Genomic DNA, 20,036 nt, shown 5'->3' with positions numbered 1-20,036 from the left:
GTCCGACATTAAATGCGTAGTGCCTCAATGTGATGCCCTGTCCCTAACAAGCGGCACAGTTGCTTAAGCCATCTTCTTCTTGGTTGGGCATACTCCTGGCACTCAAACAGAAAATGTGCCACTGACTCTTTTCTGGATACACAAGTGGGGCAAAACTCTGTAGTCTGTGCTGGCGGTTTCCACCGAGATGTGAAAGCATGCAGAGGGAGGGTCCCAGTCCTGAATTTAAAATAAAGGGTCCTATCGAATGGTCTCTCAATGATATCTAAGTAGAGTTCCCGAATGGGCAAGTCCTTGAATTTCAAGAAGTCCTCCGTAAGTCTGCCCAATGTACGGTTAGTACTCCGTTGAGTCAAAATCCAATTCCAGTATAGACTCTTGAGTGTTGCCTTTGGGGGAGAAGACCTATTTGCCCAGGCTCCACTTAGACCCAAGTTACACAGAAGGGCTTTCATGTCTCTCAGCCATTTTATTCTGTGCCACCCCAGTAAAGACATTACTTCAGAGAGCCCTTTAGCATATTTGGCAAGCTCCGGGACTCGCCACAGCCGGGCCCATAAAAGTAAGGGCCGGAACTTTGCCAAATCTCCAATAGGGCGGCAACCTAAATAAAGCATTAATGGAACCATAGGTGTACCCTGGGGAAGTGACATAATGGCCCTAGAAAACTTCCTCTCAGATCTTGACAATTCGCTGATGTTACATGAGCCCCATAGCTCTGCCCCATAAAGAGCAGAGCTAACTCCCCTTGCTGCGTAGATTTCAATAACGGGGGCTATAGGTCTAATAGCACAGGAGCGCTGCTCCTTCAGGAGAGCCCCTGTTACCCTCTTGTGGGCTAGCAGCATTTTGTCTAAGTGAGGAGCCCACTGCATATTGTGCGACAAACGGATGCCTAGGTAATCAAATACATCCACCCTCCCCAAAGGTACAGCGTTCAACTGTGGGAGACGCAAAGATTTTTTAGGGGGATTCATCACAAGATATTTCGTTTTATCGGTATTGATTACCAGGCCCCGTTCTGTACAGAAAGACTGGAAATTATTGAGAAGTTTTTGGAGACCCATTGGGGATTTAGATAACAAGAGCGTATCATCCGCAAAGAGAAGGGTGGGGATACGCTCCCCTGCCAGGGATGGTTCATCATTAACATTGAACTAGTCACTATCCTTTGGTTCTGGAGTAGGGTAATACCCGCCATAAAGCACTGCAATGTCTTGTCAGGTGTAGTAGGAGCTACATAAACAAAATTACAATACAATTTTTGCAAGGAATATTTGGAGGAGAAATTGCCTGATGAGAGCCCTGGGTTGGGGCACTCCTGAAGCGCAAACCAACTTCTAGATCATGCCAAAATATTAAAGTGACAGGCATTCATAGCTTCATTGATTTTCTTGCTGTCCTCCAAAATAGTGTAGCTGTAGGGTTCGCTGATCTTTTTATGGTGATCATGAAAGAAAGTGATTTGAAAGTTTTCTAACAAAAGTTGCATCTTGCAGTGATGCTTTACACTTCTCTAATCTCAGTGCTACAAACCTTCTTACCAGTGGCAAAATATTTAACTTTGCTAACTCCAAGAAGTCAACTGTAGGCAATAAACTCTAATAGTATAAACATATCTAACTACGAAACGCCTCTGTGAAAATCTTACAGTAAATGGATAGAAATTTCTAGTTCAATTCAACACTGTTCATACATATACTTCTATGTTATTCGTTTTAATGATTTCAATTGTAAAAATTTAAGCAGTTTAATAATATAAATCTTATTCCTTGAGAGGCTTTAGGCATTTAATGTCCTCTGGAGGAGTGTAATGGACAAACGGTGTCTTCATATGCAGACGATGGTATAATCATGTACATTGTGCTAAATCTTCCTTTTAAGTCTCACATGGCAAAACGTATTCTAAAGTGATCAATGGGTGATTCTATCAGTGCTAATGGTGGTAAAGGATGCCTGCTTCGCTTTCTTCAGGACAAAGACACATCACATATATTGTCCAGCACTGGTTAAAGTGGGCATGGAGGTTTGCTGCTGAGATGATAGCTTTGCATGTCATCCCCACTTGCTAGGAGCCAAATGCGACCGTGTTCCTCATGTGCCAGGTCAGCCCATAACTGGGCTAACTTGGGCATCAGTTCGCAGAGTTTGACAAACTATTCAAGAAGTCTCTAGTCCAGAGCATTGGCCTGACTACATGGTGTGCCAAGACAAACCTTTCTTTCTACACAGCTACACTGCCTTGGCTGAACGATCCAACAATCTCTGCACAATGCAGTGCCATGAATCAGTTATCGAAAACAATTATGCACAAGTGTCTAGCCACACAAATCTCTTGATTAATGTTGGACAATGCTTTAACAGAGATTCTCACTGAACAATTTATTTATTTATTAGAAAGTTTTGTATAGCGCGAACAAGACCCGTGGGTATCAGAGCGCTTAACATATAGGCGTATGCGAAAGACATATATATCAAACAGTTATATGGGCATCGGAACGAATAACATATGAAGGCGTAGGAGAAAGACATACATATCAAACAGTTATACAGACAACAAATATGAGGTAGATGATAAGAGGTAGATGATAAATATAGTCAATGGTGGATATACTTCTATCACAAGTAAAATGTGTAAGCAAGTATAAATAGTGGGTCATTGACATTTCGTGACTAATCTATTCTAGGTAGACATATATATCAAACAATTATACGGACAGCAAATATGAGGTAGATGATAAGAGGTAGATGATAAATAAAGTCAGAGGTGGAAATATTTCTATCAAAGGTAGAATGTGTAAACAAGTATGATGTTTAGGTCATTGTCAGTTCGTGACTGATCTATTCTAGGTAGTGTATTTCTTCATCAGAAAGCTCTTTACTTCTCGCTTAAATGATGCCACATTTTGGATCTTCCTGATGATAGGAGGAATTGAGTTCCATATTCTGGGGGCAGCTCCTGAGAACGCTCTGTCATAAGTTTTTTTCTTGTGGAAAAAGGCTGGCCGTAGTAGAAATTCTTCAGTACTCCTCGCTGGTCGATTCCCTCCCGATAGCTGGATTTTCTTCGCTAGGTATCCTGGGGTGTTGTGGTGTAGCGCTTTATGGGTGATACAAGCTATCTTCATTTGGATTCTTGCTTCATAGGGTAGCCAACTTAAAGCTTTCAAGTGTGGCGATATATGGTCGTATTTCCTGGATCCGGTGATAATTCTTGCCGCAGCGTTTAGGCATGCTTTCAATGGTGCTGTGGACATTTTTGGTAAGCCCGCTAAGGTGGTGCAGCCATATTCAATCCTAGAGATAACTAAGGATTGGATAGCCAATTTGAGATCCGCCTCTGAGATGAATGGTTTCAGTTTTCTTAAGTAGTTCAGGTGGAATCGAGCATTCTTGGCCATTGAGTTGATGTGGGCTTTCATGTCTAGATTCTCGTCCAGAGTGATTCCTAGAGATTTCGCTGACTTGATTAATGTTGGGGTGCAGTTTAGCGCAGTCACCACTTTCGTCCACTCCTTTATTTCCGTACGGCTCCTTGCTGGTGAGATTAGTAGGAACTCTGTTTTGTTGGCGATAAGCTTCAGTTGGTTGGTAGTTAACCATTGCAGAGCCATTTTTAAAGCCTTGTTCACTCGTTCCAGGTCTTTTAGGGAAGAGATCTTTAGATATATTTGCGTGTCATCTGCATACATGTGATACGATATCTGTGCTTTTTGGAGAATTTCTGTAAGCGGCTCAACGTAAAGGTTAAACAGATCTGGGGATAACGTTGATCCTTGAGGGACTCCGATTGAAATAGGGCATGGAGGTGAAATTGACTGGTTGACCAGGAATCGTTGTGATCTGTTCTGTAGAAAAGAGATGAACCATTTCAGCACAATTCCTGACAGACCCATCCTGTCCCGTAACCTGGACAATAATGCTTCGTGATTTACGGTGTCGAAGGCCGACGACAGATCGAGGAGAATCAGTAGGCATGCTTTGTTTTGGTCAAGTGCCTGTAGCGCATCGTCAACAATATGGAGGATCGCTGTTTCAGTACTGTGCCCTGCTCTGAATCCTGATTGGCAAAGCAAAAATAAGAGTTTATGGAATGCTCACTCTTTTCTTTGAAAAATGTCAATGTTTCATCAAGCCGTAGCATTATGTAAGCATTTAAATGAAGAACAGCAAATTACAAAATGACATTTGGAGTTAGTGATTGGAGTCCTACATCAGTATGCATGAAAATAAACCCACAGTGGGAAAGCATCAGATTGTTAACATCAGATTAGGAGAAATCGGCTAACAGAAGAGAACCACTAAAATAACTACACAAGGAAAGGAGCAATATGACAATTTATTGTCATAACAAAAGTAACCAGCATCTGCTAACCTATGGATTTTTCTGAAAGCAATTATGGATTACATCTTTGTTGACAATCCCGGAGCTAAAGCTCAGCACTTACCTTTTTTTGGACATTGACTGCTGCAGCTGCTAAATTTGCCCGATATTGATATGGTGCATCTGCATACTGGATTCGAAAGTTTTCATATTGAATTCTAAAGTTTTCATACTGCCCGCCTCTCCAGAGTCTCTCCATATCAGGGTCACCATATGCGTCTGCATAGGGATCACTTTTGCATAAAGAGAAATAAGAACATTTTAGACATAAGACAACAAACCTATACATATAGTGAACTTTGTAAAATAAACAAGTTATTGATCTTGGGAACCTTTCTGTTCTTTCACAGGGATGTTCTTTCACAGGGATGTTCACAATACTCGCAAGCAGGTCCACTAATACATAATGTAACATACAAATTAAAGCTAAAAGGTCACAAAAGATGCAGCATCTTATTGTGTTACATGGAAAAAAAGTTAAGTCATCTATCCCAAAAACTCTAGAATCACCTACGCACATAGGAGCAATTGCAGCAAAACATTGTGAAGGTGCTCCTTGGAATGGAAACTTGTAGAACGCACAGAAAATCTGATAAGACTACGAGCAAAGGTAGAAAAACTTAGGGCACCCAGCTCCGGCCATCACTTAATCCTCTCCGCCTCCTGTGACTGGCATATCCCATTGAGGATAGCTGGTTCAAATGAAGGTCTAAAGAAAGATCTGTCCAGTGCTGCAATAAGAAAAATAGAGCTACGAAGAATGGGACTTCATAAAATGAGACATATGTAAACCATAATCAAAACTTAGAATAGTGGGTAATCAGAAAAGATTGGAGACTAAGGGCCTCATGCGTAGTGGTAAGTTATTTCTCGTAGTAATACCAAGCTCAAAAATCCTGATAACTCAGGTACTAACAAGGTGTGGCGTCATTGCTGGCACGTGTAATGACCAGGATTTTCCCTCTTTCCAATCAGTTTTATCCATTCACATTTCACCATCCTTTTCATGGTGAAATTGTAAACAGCTACATTTTCAAGTTTTTGGCAAATTTTCTCAACTCCTAAATTCTAATCAGGCTCAAACTACATCTTCTGTAATCTACAATCTACTGAAATCTATTTACCTGAGGACCTGCCATCAAAGAAGCAATAAAGAGGGTTCACACAGTCTTCATCAAAACAACTTGAACCTTTCATATCTATTTTTTTGACATTTTTATTGCATGTAGAATATATTATGAAAGGAAATGCAAAATAAATACTTAGTACAATTAAAATGTCCAAAGTTCACAAGAAAGCTCATTTATTTTTTCTGTTTACAGAAATGCCTATCTAAGAACAAAACCTTATTTGTAATATTTAAAGGAGAAGACGAGTCAAACTTTGGTGGAATGAACATTGCTCAGTCCTATAAACAAAGAAGCATTGGCAAACAGATCTCACCTTTATAATGAGAGTGCAAAGTAAGCGACCCTGCCAATGCTGGTTTGTAAGTATTGTTTAGAAATGTTGAAAAAAATATCAAAATACTGGAAGGGAAACAAACATCATAGTATTTCTAAACTGTATATTGAGTTTAATATTTTCAATATTTATAAATGGCTTACATTTTTTTTAATGCATTTCACTCAGAAAACTGAACAGAATTAAAAAAGATTCATGAAGTTTAACCCCTTGGTTGCTGGGGGCGCGCACAGCGCCCCCATGCTCATGACTAGCTCAGCTCGTCATGAGCCACGGTGCTCCGGTGCTCATGACGAGCTGAGCCCGTCACAACCACTCCCGTTTAATGGAACGCTCAGCACAGCAGGGGAATTAGCCCAGTGTGCGAGCGTTCCACGGGCCATGACGAGCTCAGCTCCTCATGAGCACCGGAGCACCGTGGCTCATGACGAGCTGAGATCGTCATGGGAGGGATTAAAGTAAAACGCCTGCCAATACCTTATTTACTTTCGATCCAGTCATCTGATCCTCTGCAGTAGCCCAATAAGCGCTTCTATGGGCTGACAGGATAAAAGACATCCTCTACAGCCATGTCACTTTTAAATCTTCTGCCTCAAACGCCACCTGAGTGAGTGCAACTGCCGACACGCCCCCCAGCACAATAAAAACCCTTGTATGACAAAGCCTGAGCATTTCTGCAATATATAAAATGCTGGAGATAATACAAAAACAACCATTAGATGCTGCTCTTTTGTCATACCCTGGCAAAAATATACTTGTTGCTATGCTTTTACATACCAGCTGAGCGGGTTGAAGTAGTGGCGTATTGCCAGGGGACAGGTATTTTCCGAAGGGGTGGTTGAGGGAGGGGGTAGGTAGAAATAAGTCACACAATGGAGAGCGCAAAAAAAATTATGCCCTCTTTGGGAGTTCCGAGTGAAAAAGAAATATAGCTTCCTCAATGTAAGTAGTGGGAGGATACAAATCAACCTTTCAAGAAGGTGGTAAAGAAAACATGCTCCAGGGGTGGGACAATCTAGAAGAGGAAGGCAAGCATCAAATAATAAGAAAGAAGATAAGAGTGACATTAAGCCAATCGATGGTAAAAGAATTGGATGAATCCATTGAATCAAAGAAAAAGATTCTAGGCAGACAAGGTCAACCGCTCAAAACCAAACAACAGGTTAGAAATCTGAGAGACATCAACATTAATCATCCATTAGCAATAATCTTCTTCCGCCACCCCCTAACAAGATTAACCTGAATGACGTTACCGATTATATCCTCACCTCGACACATATTTTGACACAATTGCACTAAAGCGACTCAGAAGGATTCTGATCAAACAGTCCAAACCCTGGTGTAATGGCTCCCTAAATGAGGAACGTTGCAAACTAAGGTTACGGACACACTATGGAGAAAGTCACCCTCCATTACAAGCCTCAAACAGTTAAGGATGACTAGAACCTCATAAAACAAGCATATCAATATTGCCAAAACTGATCACTTCAGGGCACAGCTTGACTGTCAAAAACAGAACCAAAAAACTATTAGAAATCATCAAACAACAAGCTAACCACTCAACTCTCTGCACCCAAGATCTCTTGACCCAGTGGGGAGGACTTCTCAGCACACTTCACTGAAAAGGCAAGAAAAATGTAACGAACTGCAACGCGCCTTACCTCTTATGCTGCTTCTGACCTCCCTCTCACCTTCATCTTGGCTAACGGTAGCAAGAGCACATACTTCGTACCCCATAGTTTACCATCCAAAAAACAATGCATCATGGAATTCCTTTTAACTTCCTGACGTGGAGCTACTCCAATCTATGGCTTTTTTAAAACCTTCAAATCACTTCAAAGATCCTCTACCCAACAAGTTTTTAAAATAACTCAAATCTGCCATTCTTCCACTCTGGTCCCCGACTATTCATGAATCTCTTGTGCAGGGTAGTATTACTGATAGTTTCAGCTCCTTGACCTATACCAGTTAGCTTTCAGAGTGGGTCACAGTACTGAAACAGCCCTAACACAGATCGTTGATGACGCCTTGAGATCTCTTGACCAAAATGTACCCTGTCTACTGATCCTTCTTGATCTGTCCTCAGCATTTGACATGGTCAAACATGAAAACCCGATTGTTGTTCTTCAAAAAAGTATGGGGCTATCAGGCCCGGTCATAAATTTGTTTGCATTGTTCCTACGAAACAGAATGCAAAGAATCAAAGTTACTACTCCTTTGCAACCAGAACCCCGGTCATGATTGGAGTGCCTCAAGGTTCCAGTCCCACCCACGCTTTTCAACAAAATGTTTAAACAATTAAATGATGTAGTTTAAACATTTCAATTAAACATAGCAACAACTTAACTAGAAGCAGAGGCCACTTTAAGATCACATATGTCCTTCATTAAACATCTCTGTACACACTGTAGCAGCAACAACAAAAAAATCAACTGATTAAAGAGGGTTTCTGTTAAATTCAGTGTAAAATTCACGTCAATCATTTTAATAAGAAAAACATTGTCCTAGGTTACCACAACTATCCTGAAGGGGTGTGTGTAGGTGGGGGTATTTGGGGTGTGACAGCCCCCTAATAAATGGATTCCAGTGTGTGTAAGGACTTTCAGTCGGGTTAGCAGTGTCTGTGGTCGGCTTTCCACTTGGATTAGCAGAGACAGTCATCTCTACGAAAACTTTGCAGAGATTGTATACACCCACCCTCCTGTCCCCTCTCACACAAAACAGGGCAAGAATAAACAAAAGGACTGGATGTCTCTTACGTAGTGCAGAGAAGCTTTATAAATTTAAGACAATTTTCATCCATTTTGCGATTTCAATGGCAGTGATGGTTGGGAAATTTGTTTCACGGATAACAGCATTTGCCAGTAGCAAGTGTGCAACTCACCGAGCCAACCTGTTGGTTATTTGCAACGTAAGACAGCGTGTGTGAGGCACTCTGTAAGGGAGTATCTGTCAGAGAGTACTGGAGCCATCCACCCCCAGAGCACTGGTGTAAGAAGCTGTGCTGGCCAAGTGTTTGGTAATTTCCAAAGTTTGAAAGCTCAGCTCTCCAAGTAGGTGGGTGAGATGCCATGCCTCATTTCTTCTCTCCCAAGATGTGGCCGCGCCACCCTTTGAGCGAAAGGTGCAATTTGCTAGCCTCCGGTGATACTCTGAGGTAAGTCAGGCTATATTCTTCCACATTTCTGCGGTATAGGGAGTGTGTAAGAGAATGGGGATAGGTTTACTTGCCAATACTTTCAACTTATTTTTATTGTCCAGGTGGAAGTTATGCAGGAGAATGGAGCTACGGGTCCTTCTGCTATTCTATTACTCCCGAGTGGGTGATTTAAATGAACAACGTCATATATTTGCGTTTTTCCCCTGCACACCCACACTGTGCTGAACAACAAATATTCTCACCTATGTTCTTTATCTCCGAAGTTCGAAAGAATCCATAATCAGCATTTTCGAGTGAAGGGGCGGCGGCGCCCTCTTTCATTGGTACACGTGTAAACGTCAATATGGCAAATTCTAACTTTACTAAAATTCCACAACAGTTCTTATACGGGAGGGAAACCTCTATAGCTTCCTTTTTGTAATTTTCCTGATGTTTTCAGGGTTAGAAGACAAACTGGTTTGATTACGTTTGAATGGGATTTACATGCTTTCTCCAAAACTCAGTTACTTGGTACGTCATTTAGTTTACAGGACATTTTTTTAGAAGTTATTTGGCGGACAAAATGTAGGTCTCTCCTGGGGAAGAGGCGCTTCAATAGAGCTGGCAGGGTGGGGAATCGCTGCCCATCACAAACAGGGAGGCAGTGGGGAAACCGGAATGCACTTTCCGACAATGAGAATGCCAAATGTTTATTGCGGGGAGCAGTACGATTGAAGTTGCCTATTTCGGGCCAGCTGCCAAGGCGTACCCTTATGCCAGGATACAGTGAAAGCCACAGAGGTGGCCAGCAGCTGAGTTGGTACCCCTGCAGCCTTTCCTGTGGTGGTCCACATGATTTTGGCCGTGACCCATTAATACATTCAAAGCTTAAGTCCAGCTTTATTGTCATTTGGAATAAGTCCATCTGGTCCACGCATAGTTTTTTTCTGCTTTAATTTATTTGAGACCTATCAGCAGATTCATCATCATCATCATCCTCATCATCAGAAAGGTGATGTAGAGGGAGTAAGGACTGCCTGGGAGAGAGATCTACAGCCTGGGTAAGTGCATTGCTCATCTACCTGTCGAAACAAGTGTTAAAGTCAATCGGTCTCGGCTTTGAGACCTACTGGCTTTGTCAAAGGATTTTAGCCACATCCATGATGCTGTGGAGCATTGCTAAATCTGAAAAAGCCTATTATGTGTCAGGCCGTGTCTCTTTCTTTGGTACGCACGCACCTGCAAAATGACAAGATATGGGGAGCTTCGTGGAGGGCATGGGTGGGGAGCAACACGAAGGCCGCACGTAAGGCAACACAGTGAGAGCGGGGAAGAAAAGCAACAGGCAACAGTAAAGGAGGGCGCAGGGTTGGAGTGAGCAACAGAGCCTGGGATGGGGAGATGAAATAATGGACACCAGGGAAGGAGGGCTCAGGTGGGGGAATGCAACACTGAAGGACAGGGGATGGAAGCAACAGAGGGCAGGGATGGAGAAGGAGAAGTAACAGGCAAGATATTATTGTGGAGCAGGTGATGCAGCAGCCCACATGTGAAAAAGCAACAGTTGGGTGGAGGACACGGGGAGAAGCACACAGGGAAAGTGAGAAACAGGGGCCGAGAAGTACATGATGGAACTCATCTGGAAAATACATGCACTCTTGTGGTGTGCTTATTCAAAAAGAAAAGTTAGTGTTTGAAAAGCAAGTAGTGGAAGCATATAAGCCAGTCCATCAAAAGACATGTCATGAAGTTTTGCTCCATGGGATGGACAAACATAAGATTGACACAATGGGACACAAATAAGAAAAACTAAGAAATAGGCAAATGACTATGACCAGAAACCTAACCAATGGTAAGCAATGAGTGGGCTCCAAGCCCCTGTATGCTCTTGGTAAGCCCACAATATTTTTTTCACAACCAGACCCAGTGCTATAAGGTAGGCTCGACCTAAAAATGCCTTATCCTTGGCAAAATCAAAGTTGTTTTTACCACATTTTTTTCTGAGCTTTTGCCATCTTCCTGCAAGGGTGGGGCATGGCCTGACGAGTTAATAGAGCTCTGTATCAGTCAGCTGGCTTTTCTAAAGAGCTGGGGCTGCATGCCAATTCCTGGTTATTGTCTCCTGCCAAGTTGTTTCATTACAAACTACACAAGAACTGATTTCTCCTTTCAGGGACTTTGTTTTTCTTCTGAAATAGGATGGTCAGTTGCCAGCCCCTGCGCCATCAAGCCAGGAAAAGAAGGAGAAGGACTGAAAACCCCAACCTTTATTTGGATGGCAGGCTAGTATTGCAAAACAGTGAAAACAGCCTGAACACGACCAAATAAAAAACACAAGGAAGGGAAAGGGAACACACCGAAAAAAAATAACCAGTGGTACCCAGTGGCCTGAACACTACCTACTCGGGAGTTATATCCAAATCTAAACCTGTGGATCTAAACGCTTCCCTTTCATACATTTGTTATACCTTCTACTGACTTAAATAGGCAATGGCTTTTGAGCTAACATGGCAGTTTAAGGCCTCACTTACAGCTTTCTCCCACTCTCATCATACCATCTCAATCCGTTGAGGGTAACAAAGATAGAGTGGTGATCACCTAGTATATATTGTCCTAGAATTAGCTCACTCCTCGGGTTTAAGTAGCAAATGCATTTGTCAATGAAACTTTATCAAAATATCACTGCTACACATTATTACATGTATGAGTAATAAGGAGACCAGTTTCTCCATTCGAAAGTTTGTTTTTTGTTCATTTTATTTCCATTTCATGCTTTCATTATAAAGCGAGAAGCAAAATAGCCAACAAGTGTTTCACCCTAGTCTGGCACGCAGGCCTGAGGTTGTTTTAGGGCTGGTGTATACAATTTTGTAAAAACACACAGAAAATGTTTTAGAAACCAAATTCCCTAGTAAAGAGTTGTTGGTAGAAGTCAAGTGTCACTGCACAAGTGTGCAAAGAAAACCTCCTTCCAATTTGATATTCTTTGTAGGCATACTTGTGAAAACACATGAGAACTCCTATTATAATAAAAATAAAACTTTGGTCTTAGATCCAAGACTAAACCATTTCTCATCGAAAATCATAGCTGGTGGTGAATTATCAGATCATGCACATTTGCGAGAGTGACTAGTTGAAAGGTGCATCTAAATCCGGTGTCCATTTAGAATACAGGCATATGCACAAGAGGAAAGATAACAAAGATTACTGAAGTGCTTAAGTCAAAGTTTTGAAATAAGAGTACTGATAATGTAATCATAGCTTGGTGTACCACTTGGTACTGAATTCCATACCTCCAGTGTACGAGATGAATCCCAACCTCGTGTGATCAATGTCCATAACCCCACAATGGTTGCCACTCTGTGGGCAAATAGGGAGAGGATAAAGTGGGCACCAGGTATAACAAGCATTTGCAATGCAATAGGTCTTGCATTAGTGATAGTTGGAGCGATTAGCTTTGCAAATTATGTTTTTCCCCTGTAAAAACATCCCTGCAATAGCAGAAGTAAGAAAAGCAAATGGATGAAGCAAGGAAAGGGTGCAGTACCACAGGCTGTTACTAGGTGTGCGTGCAGTGCCTAATGTGGCTAATAGAAGTCCGTTTACAACTCCACAGTGACACCTAGTAACAGTCTGTTGTACTGGTCCCTTTCCTTGCTTTGTGGATGGGGAGATGCAGCGCCGAAGCTGCAAGTAAAAGCTCAAGAACGTAGTGTTGTGTCAAAGAGAAGAAAGTCCTGGTAGGTTACTGAGCCTCTGGTCAGGTACTTTCCCATCTGGAAGTTTTGTGTTTTTTTTATTCATATGTTGCTGCCTTTCCCTTGCCTGCAGCCACTGGTGAAGAAGGGAAAGCCACCGTCTGTCTCATCACTTGACCCACCTGGCTGCGCCATCTTGTCGCACAGAGGAGAGGTGGTGGGGGGTGATAAAGCTGGGTATGTTCCCTGCCCATGTCCCCAGTGGGGCGAGGCAAACACTAACTTATTCTGGCCTTTTCCACAGAGCTGTACAAATGCTAACAATCAATCAATACATTTATAGAGAGCACTACTCACCCGCGAGGGTCTCAAGGAGCTGAAGGGAGAGGGGGGGCGCTACTGCTCGAATAGCCAGGTCTTGAGGTGTTCCCTGAAGGTGAGATGGTCCTGGGTCAGTCGTAGGTGTGCGGGAGGGAGTTCCATGTCTTGGCGGCCAGGTAGGAGAATGATCTTCCTTCGGTGGTGGCTCTGCGAATCCGAGGGACGGTTGCGAGGGCGAGGCTGGCGGAGCGGAGCTGGCGGGTAGGAGTGTAGAACGAGAGGAGGTTGTTGAGGTATTCGGGGCCCATGTCGTGGAGCACTTTGTGTGCGTGTGTGAGGAGTCTGAACGTGATCCTCTTGTTGACGGGGAGCCAGTGCAGGTTTCTCAGGTGGGCAGATATGTGGCTGTGGCGAGGGATGTCGAGAATGAGTCATGCGGAGGCGTTCTGTATGCGCTGAAGTCGTTTCTGAAGTTTGGCTGTGGTTCCTGCATAAAGGGCGTTCCCGTAGTCCAGTTGGCTGGTGACGAGGGCCTGGGTGACCGTCTTTCTGGTTTCTGTGGGGATTCACCGGAAGATCTTTCGGAGCATGCACAGGGTGTTGAAGCATGAGGATGAGGATGAGATGGCGTTGACTTGTTTAGTCATTGTGACTGAGGAGTCCAGGATGAGTCCCAGGTTGCGTGTGTGGTCCGTGGGTGTCGGTGCAGTGCCCAGCACTGTGGGCCACCAGGAGTCGTCCCAGGCGGATGGGGATTGTGCGAGGATGAGGACCTCCGTCTTGTCCGAGTTCAGTTTCAGCCGACTGAGCTTCATCCATTCCGCGACGTCTTTCATTCCTTCCTGGAGGTTGGTTTTGGCGGTGGTTGGGTCTATGGTGAGGGAGAGTATCAGCTGGGTGTCGTCGGCGTAAGAGATGTTGAGGTTGTGTTTGCGTGCGATGGCAGCGAGGGGGCTCATGTAGATATTGAAGAGGGTTGGGCTGAGCGAGGAGCCTTGAGGTACGCCGCAGATGATCTTGGTGGCCGTGGAGCTGAACGGTGGGAGGCTGACTCTCTGGGTTCTGTTGGAGAGGAACAAGGTGATCTAGTCCAGTGCTTTTCCTTGGATCCCAGTGTTGTAGAGGCGGGTTATTAGGGTGCGGTGGCAGACGGTATCAAAGGCGGCTGAGAGGTCTAGGAGGATGAGGGCGGTTGTCTCCCCGTTGTCCATCAGGGGCATGATGTCGTCGGTGGCTGCGATGAGGGCTGTCTCGGTGCTATGGTTGACTCGAAATCCAGATTGGGATGGGTCGAGCGAGTTGTTTGCCTCGAGGAATGCAGTCAGCTGTTTATTGATGATCTTCTCGATGACTTTAGCCGGGAAGGGAAGAAGAGAGATGGGGCGGAAGTTCTTGAGGTCTTTAGGGTCAGCTGTGGGTTTTTTCAGAAGGGCGTTGATCTATCTCTGCCTGCTTCCAGCTCTCTGGGAAGGTGGCTGATCCAAAGGAGTTGTTTATGACGTTCCGGAGGTGGGGTGCGATGATGGTGTCGGCTTTGTTGTAGATGTGATGGGGGCATGGGTCAAAGGGAGAGCCAGAGTGGATGGTGTTCATGACGTGGGTGGTGTCTTCTGTGCTGAGGGGGTCCAGTCGCTTAGGGTGGTGGTCGTTGGTTTGGTGATTGGAGGCGGAGTCTGGGCGTCAAAGCTGTTGTGTATATCTGCGATCTTGCGGTAGAAGAACGTGGCGAGGGAGTTGCAGAGGTCTTGCGACTGTGTGATGTCGTTGTTGCTGGCGCTGGGGTTGGAGAGCTCTTTTACGATGCTGAAGAGTTCCTTGCTGTTGTGGGTGTTGTTGTCCAGCCGCTCTTTGAACGATGTCCTTTTGGTGGTGCGGATCAGCTGGTGGTGTTCGCGAGTGGCGTTCTTGAGGGCTGTCATGTTTTCTGTCGTCCGTTCGTGGCGGCAGGTTTTTTCGAGAGTACGGCATGATTTCTTTGAGTCTTTGAGGGCGTCGGTGAACCATGTGGTTTTTCTGTTGCTGGTCTCGTCTGGGGGGTTCTTCAGTGGAGCAAGGTTGTCGGCGCAGTTGGTGATCCACTGTGCGAGACTGTGAGCTGGGTCGTTGGTTTCAGAGGTGTCGGCTGGTGGGTTCTGGCTCAGTGATGTGGTTAGCTGGTCCGTGGTGACTTTGCTCCAGCATCTGCGGGGGATCTGTAGCGTGCGGTGGTGGGATGTGGTCTTCTTGTAGGTGAAATGGATTCAGCTGTGGTCGGTCCAGTGTAGTCCGGTGGAGTGTAGTCCGGTGGAGTAGCTGAAGGAGACGTGGTTGCTAGCGGAGAAGATGGGGTCCAGCGCGTGGCCGGCGTAGTGGGTGGGGGTGTTCACCAGTTGCTTGAGTCCGAGGTTGGCGAAGTTGTCGAGTAGGGTGGTGGTGTTGTTGTCATTGTTGTTCTCCAGGTAGAAGTTCAGGTCCCCTAGGAGGATGTATTCTGGTGAGGTTAGTGCGTGCGGACTGACGAAGTTGGCGATGGTTTAGCTGAATTGTGTGTGCGGGCCCGGGGGTCTGTAGATGAGGGTTCTTCTGAGAGTCGGTGTGGATCTGGAAGTGTAGGTGCTCGGCGGTGGAGAGTGTGTCTTCGGCGTTGGTCGTGACGCTGATGGTGTTCCTGTAGATGATGGCGATTCCTCCTCCGGTTTGGTTGACGCGGTCCTTCCGGGTGATCTTGTAGCCGTCCGGGTGGCTATGGCGATGTCGGGGGCCGAGGAGGCATTCATCCAGGTTTCCGTGAGGAAGGTGACGTCCGGTGTTGTTGTGTCGAGGAGGTCCCAGAGTTCGATGGCGTGCTTGTGGATGGGGCGGGTGTTGAGGATGCACTTGAGGTGGTTGTTGTTGATGTTAGGTCCGGCGGGCGGGGTGCAGGATTGGAGGCAGGTGAATTTGCAGGCTAGGCAGGTGAAGGGTCCGTGGGTGCGTTTCGGGGTGGCTCGGTAGCAGGCGGTTGGTCTTCCGGTGTTGAGTGCGCTGAGGGCGGTGGCGGCGTATGTCAGTCCGGTACCCTGGCTCTGGCAGTGGCCAGGGGTTCTGGCGCTGTCCAGGCGCAGACGGGCTTGCCTTTGGCTCGCCAGCGGGGCTCCCGCTGCGCGCGTCCTCCTGCTACAAGCAAACAAGTTAAAAGAAGTTTCCCTGGTTCTCTGAAGACCTGATGGGCAGTTTGAAAAACAAACACAAAAAAAGTGTCACGACGCAGTACCTCCCTGAACTATAACAAACTGAATGGCACACGTTTATATTTTTGATCTGGGGGGGTGAAAGATTGAGTCAGGTTCTCATGGAAGAGAACGAGCGGGGAAGCCTACAGCCTTCTGCAGCAAGCACAAGAAGCAACTGAGCTATCTTACACAAATTAAATCTCCTAGTGTACACCGAGTTGCCCTCATAAAAAGTACTCAGCTCAAATGCACTTAATGCTGTTAAAAGTGCAGTTTACAGACCTGGTGACGTGCTCATATGCCAAAGCTATGGAAGACTCAGGGGATAAATTATAATCATGATGAATATCTGGATAGGCAATGTTGAGAATAAGCAACATTTTAATTAGTAAAAAAAAGGAAGAGTGTTTGGGGGCGTGGCTAAGGAGCAGAGTATGGCGGACGCGTGTGATTGCAGCTCCGCGCCGGCCCAGACAATTATAAGCACAATCCCAAGCAGCTGGAGACCGGGGGACGCTGCAAACCTGCCCGGTTGGTGCTGTGATGCTGGAAAGCTGGTCCCTGTCTTTTGGGTGGCTGTAGAGAGTCTGGGCCCTCGGAGGCTGCTAGTGATCGATGCGGTCAAGATGGCGGCAGGGCCTGATTCACGCAGGAGAGCGGAGCGGCGTTTGGGCTCTGCTGAAGTTCGATCTGCGATTGCGGGCTCGCAGGCGGCAGCCCACAGCGATTTACAGTGCCATGTGCAAGGTGGCTGGAACACGGAGACTGTATTGGCGCATAGGTACGGGGCTACACTGCGCTGTGGCTGTCGGTGGCAGTGTGCAGAGCATGCAGGGTCATTTGAGCCCGGTCGGGCTCGAAGATTATGGCGTAGGCTACATCACCAGCCTTACTGCTGAGGCGGAGCCCAGTCCCAGGACCAGTGATTAGTAGTGGAGGGACAACGGTGGACTGCGACATGCATCGTGTCAGAGTGTTGCCTGGGCAATTTTCTGAGTCACAATTTTTGACCCTATGGGGGCTGGACAACAGTTTTTGGAACTGGCCGCTGCCACCTAAAAAGATAATCTGGGCCTGGGGCACTGAGGAGACCAGAGTACGCCATACCCTCTTCCTCTGGGACTGATTGGAGTAGACCGGGCCCCCATGGGGGCTGATGTGGTGGCCTAGTGGATATTGAGACTGAGCTGGCCCGTGGTTGAGCTGTGGAAAGTGTGCAAAGGGGCCCAGTTCCACCTGGATTGGGTCAATGGCTCTGGACCGCAGTGGGTTCTCCTGCAGAAGACGGGAGCTACGAGAGGAGGGGGCATCCCCGGACCTCCTGGAGAAAAAGGCGGAGGATTGTCAACAAAGGAGTGCAACGCTTGCCCTGGACTCCTGTGGGGGCAGAGGTTTGAGTGTGGAATTGGCCCATAGAGTAATGAAACCCCTATCTAGGGAGCATCCTGGGAAATAGTGGTGTTTGGATTCCCCGACCGCCATAGTCCAGGGGCGGCTGGTGACATCTGAAACTGGTGAGGCGTGGGGAAGGGGCCGCCGGAGTGTGGAAATGGGGAGGTCTGAATGCATATCGGGCTGCTGTTGCTGGTGAGAGAAAGCAATCATAGAACCCCCCTTACCCCCAACGCAAACACAAACTGTCTTATTACACTCTACAGTGTGCACCAGGGTCAGTGTAGGTTGATGGTTGAAGTGTCCTACAGACTCGCGAGAGCCACCCTTCACACCTCAGATAAGCATTAAGAAAAACAGAAGACTTCAGGGATAGCAAGAGAAAAACTGGAGAGGGAGCGATACGGGCGGGTAAAAAATAAAGGAGAAACCATGGTGAGAGCAGGGATAGAACAGAGAAAACTGCAGACAAAAAAGCAGAGAACGGAGCGCGGGGAGAAGGGATGGAGTTAGAAAGCAAGAACCATGAAAGCAAGAGAGAAAGAGAGGTTGGTTGGGGAGAGGTGGCTGAAGAACAAAATGATACAACGGGAATAAGAAAGGAGACAATTTATTGTGATAAGTGGTAGAGAATACCGGTGAAGGGCTTGGTCGGGAAAAGGAAGGGTTTAAAGGCCATTTGGACTCTGAACGTTAATTGATACTAACTAATTGAAGCTAAGTACGTACTTCAATAATTGCAGCATCCATTTACTTTTCTTGTCATGCAGTGCAGTGATTGACGCCGCTCGCGCACCTTCGAATTCTGCTGTCCAAAGAGATACACTTTTGGAGATGACCCCCACCCTCCCCATTACCCTCAATGTCTGCAGTGAACCCCCCTGGCCCTCCCACCACCACACACACACACACTTTCCCACTTTCTCCTAAAGACTTGGAGGAACAGAGAGGCGAGCTCCAAACACAATGAGGGTTTGAATCGGGGAACATCCTCTCCTCTGCTTACACGGGGAACCCAATCCCCGGCGCAGAAACGGGTCACCACAACTCATCTTCTAGGTCAGCCCGCAGATTCCCCTCACTGTTTGAACGCGGGGAGAGCCCCCCGCAGTCGCGGCTCGTGGGGGGGAGTGTTGCGCGGGGGGGTGGGGTGGGGGGGGGGGGGGAAGCGGTGTTGCACAGGAGTGGGGGGAGGGGGAGGGGGGGGGAAGGGGGTATTAAAATGCATTTTCAAAATCCTTATCCTACCCGAGGTCCTGAGCTGGTCCGCGCCGCCCAAGTCCGTCCGTTGGCGCCTACAGCCCCTCTCAGCCAATCCTGGCGCTGCCAGCAGCGCCAGGGCACGGCTATTCTTCGCCCGCCGCACGTCCATTAGGAGCCCAAAGGGCTCCTAATGGGCATGCACAAACAAGTCAAAACACAAGTGCTCATGAGTGGGCACGGTGCGAAAATTTGCCCTCCGTCCCCACTCATGCGCACTTGTGTTGTGCTGCTGCCTGTTGCCCCCCACTGGTCTGACAATCATGTCAGTCAACATGACGCCAGACCGCCCACCCCCTTCAGACTCTGAAGTGGTGGGCGGTCTGACGTCGTGGTGACAGACATGATTGTCAGTTCTCCCTTGGCCTCTTTGAACTTAAGTACACTAATTCAGTTTACTTAAGTTCAGAGATGCCGAGGGAGCTGAAGGCGGGGGGGCTACGCCCCCACGCCCCAATGAATGCACCGTGCCTGCCATAGTCCTAGTCCGCAGGGTGCCTGGCGGGCCTCGGAGCGTATTGCTGAGCTGCCCTTTCTCCCCTGACGAGTCTTCTCGGCCGTGTGGCCTCACTAGCACAATGGGAAAACCTTGAGGTCGTCAAACTGGGGCCCACATGACCTGGATGATGGTGCTCCAGAGCAGACTCGGCCTGTCCTGGAAGACCCAGTGTAGCTGAGTAAAATATTGGAGGCCATAGCGGATACAAAAGCCATCCTCCACCAGGACATCAGAACAGTAGCGGTGGGGCTTGGCCTCCTGCGAGAGGAGCATAAGAAACTCTCCGAGAGGGTGAAGCAGACCGAGTCCAGTCTCACCGTTATAGCCCCCGTCCAAAAGGCCCTGGAGCAGCAGATGGGGGCCCTCATGGACAGAGTGAGCGTATTGGAGAGACGGGCTGAGGACGCGGAGGGGCACAACAGACGGAACAATGTCCGAGCCCTGGGGCTCTAGGAGGGTGTTGAGGGCAGCGACATGGTGTCCTACTTAGAACAGTGGATGAAAACCGAGGGTCGACCGAAGGGTGTCGACCTTCGACACCCTTGAAAGGCCCCACAGAGTCCTGGCCAGGCCGCTGGCGCCGTGGTGTCCTCCGCGGTCAGTGGTGGCCCAGTTGCTTTACTTCCGGGACAGGGATACACATCTGCAGAAGGCGCGTACGGAGGGCCCCCTATACTGTTAACAGCAA

At 46.9% G+C, this 20,036-nt stretch overlaps 1 protein-coding gene across 1 annotated transcript in view; it reads right to left on the bottom strand.

The window, feature by feature from the left end:
• ZC3H18 (zinc finger CCCH-type containing 18) overlaps positions 1 to 20,036 on the bottom strand; it is a 529,005-nt gene that overhangs the window by 321,152 nt on the left and 187,817 nt on the right. Inside the window, exon 7 of the mRNA XM_078670778.1 lies at positions 4,449 to 4,617. Within this exon, the coding sequence (XP_078526904.1) occupies positions 4,449 to 4,617 (169 nt within the window). The remainder of the gene's footprint in view (positions 1 to 4,448; positions 4,618 to 20,036) is intronic.

Source organism: Lissotriton helveticus, chromosome 12, assembly GCF_964261635.1.
Source record: "Lissotriton helveticus chromosome 12, aLisHel1.1, whole genome shotgun sequence".
NCBI lineage: Eukaryota > Metazoa > Chordata > Amphibia > Caudata > Salamandridae > Lissotriton > Lissotriton helveticus.
The sequence above is the reverse complement of the archived record's forward strand: the minus strand, read 5'-3'. Positions and strand labels throughout refer to the sequence as shown.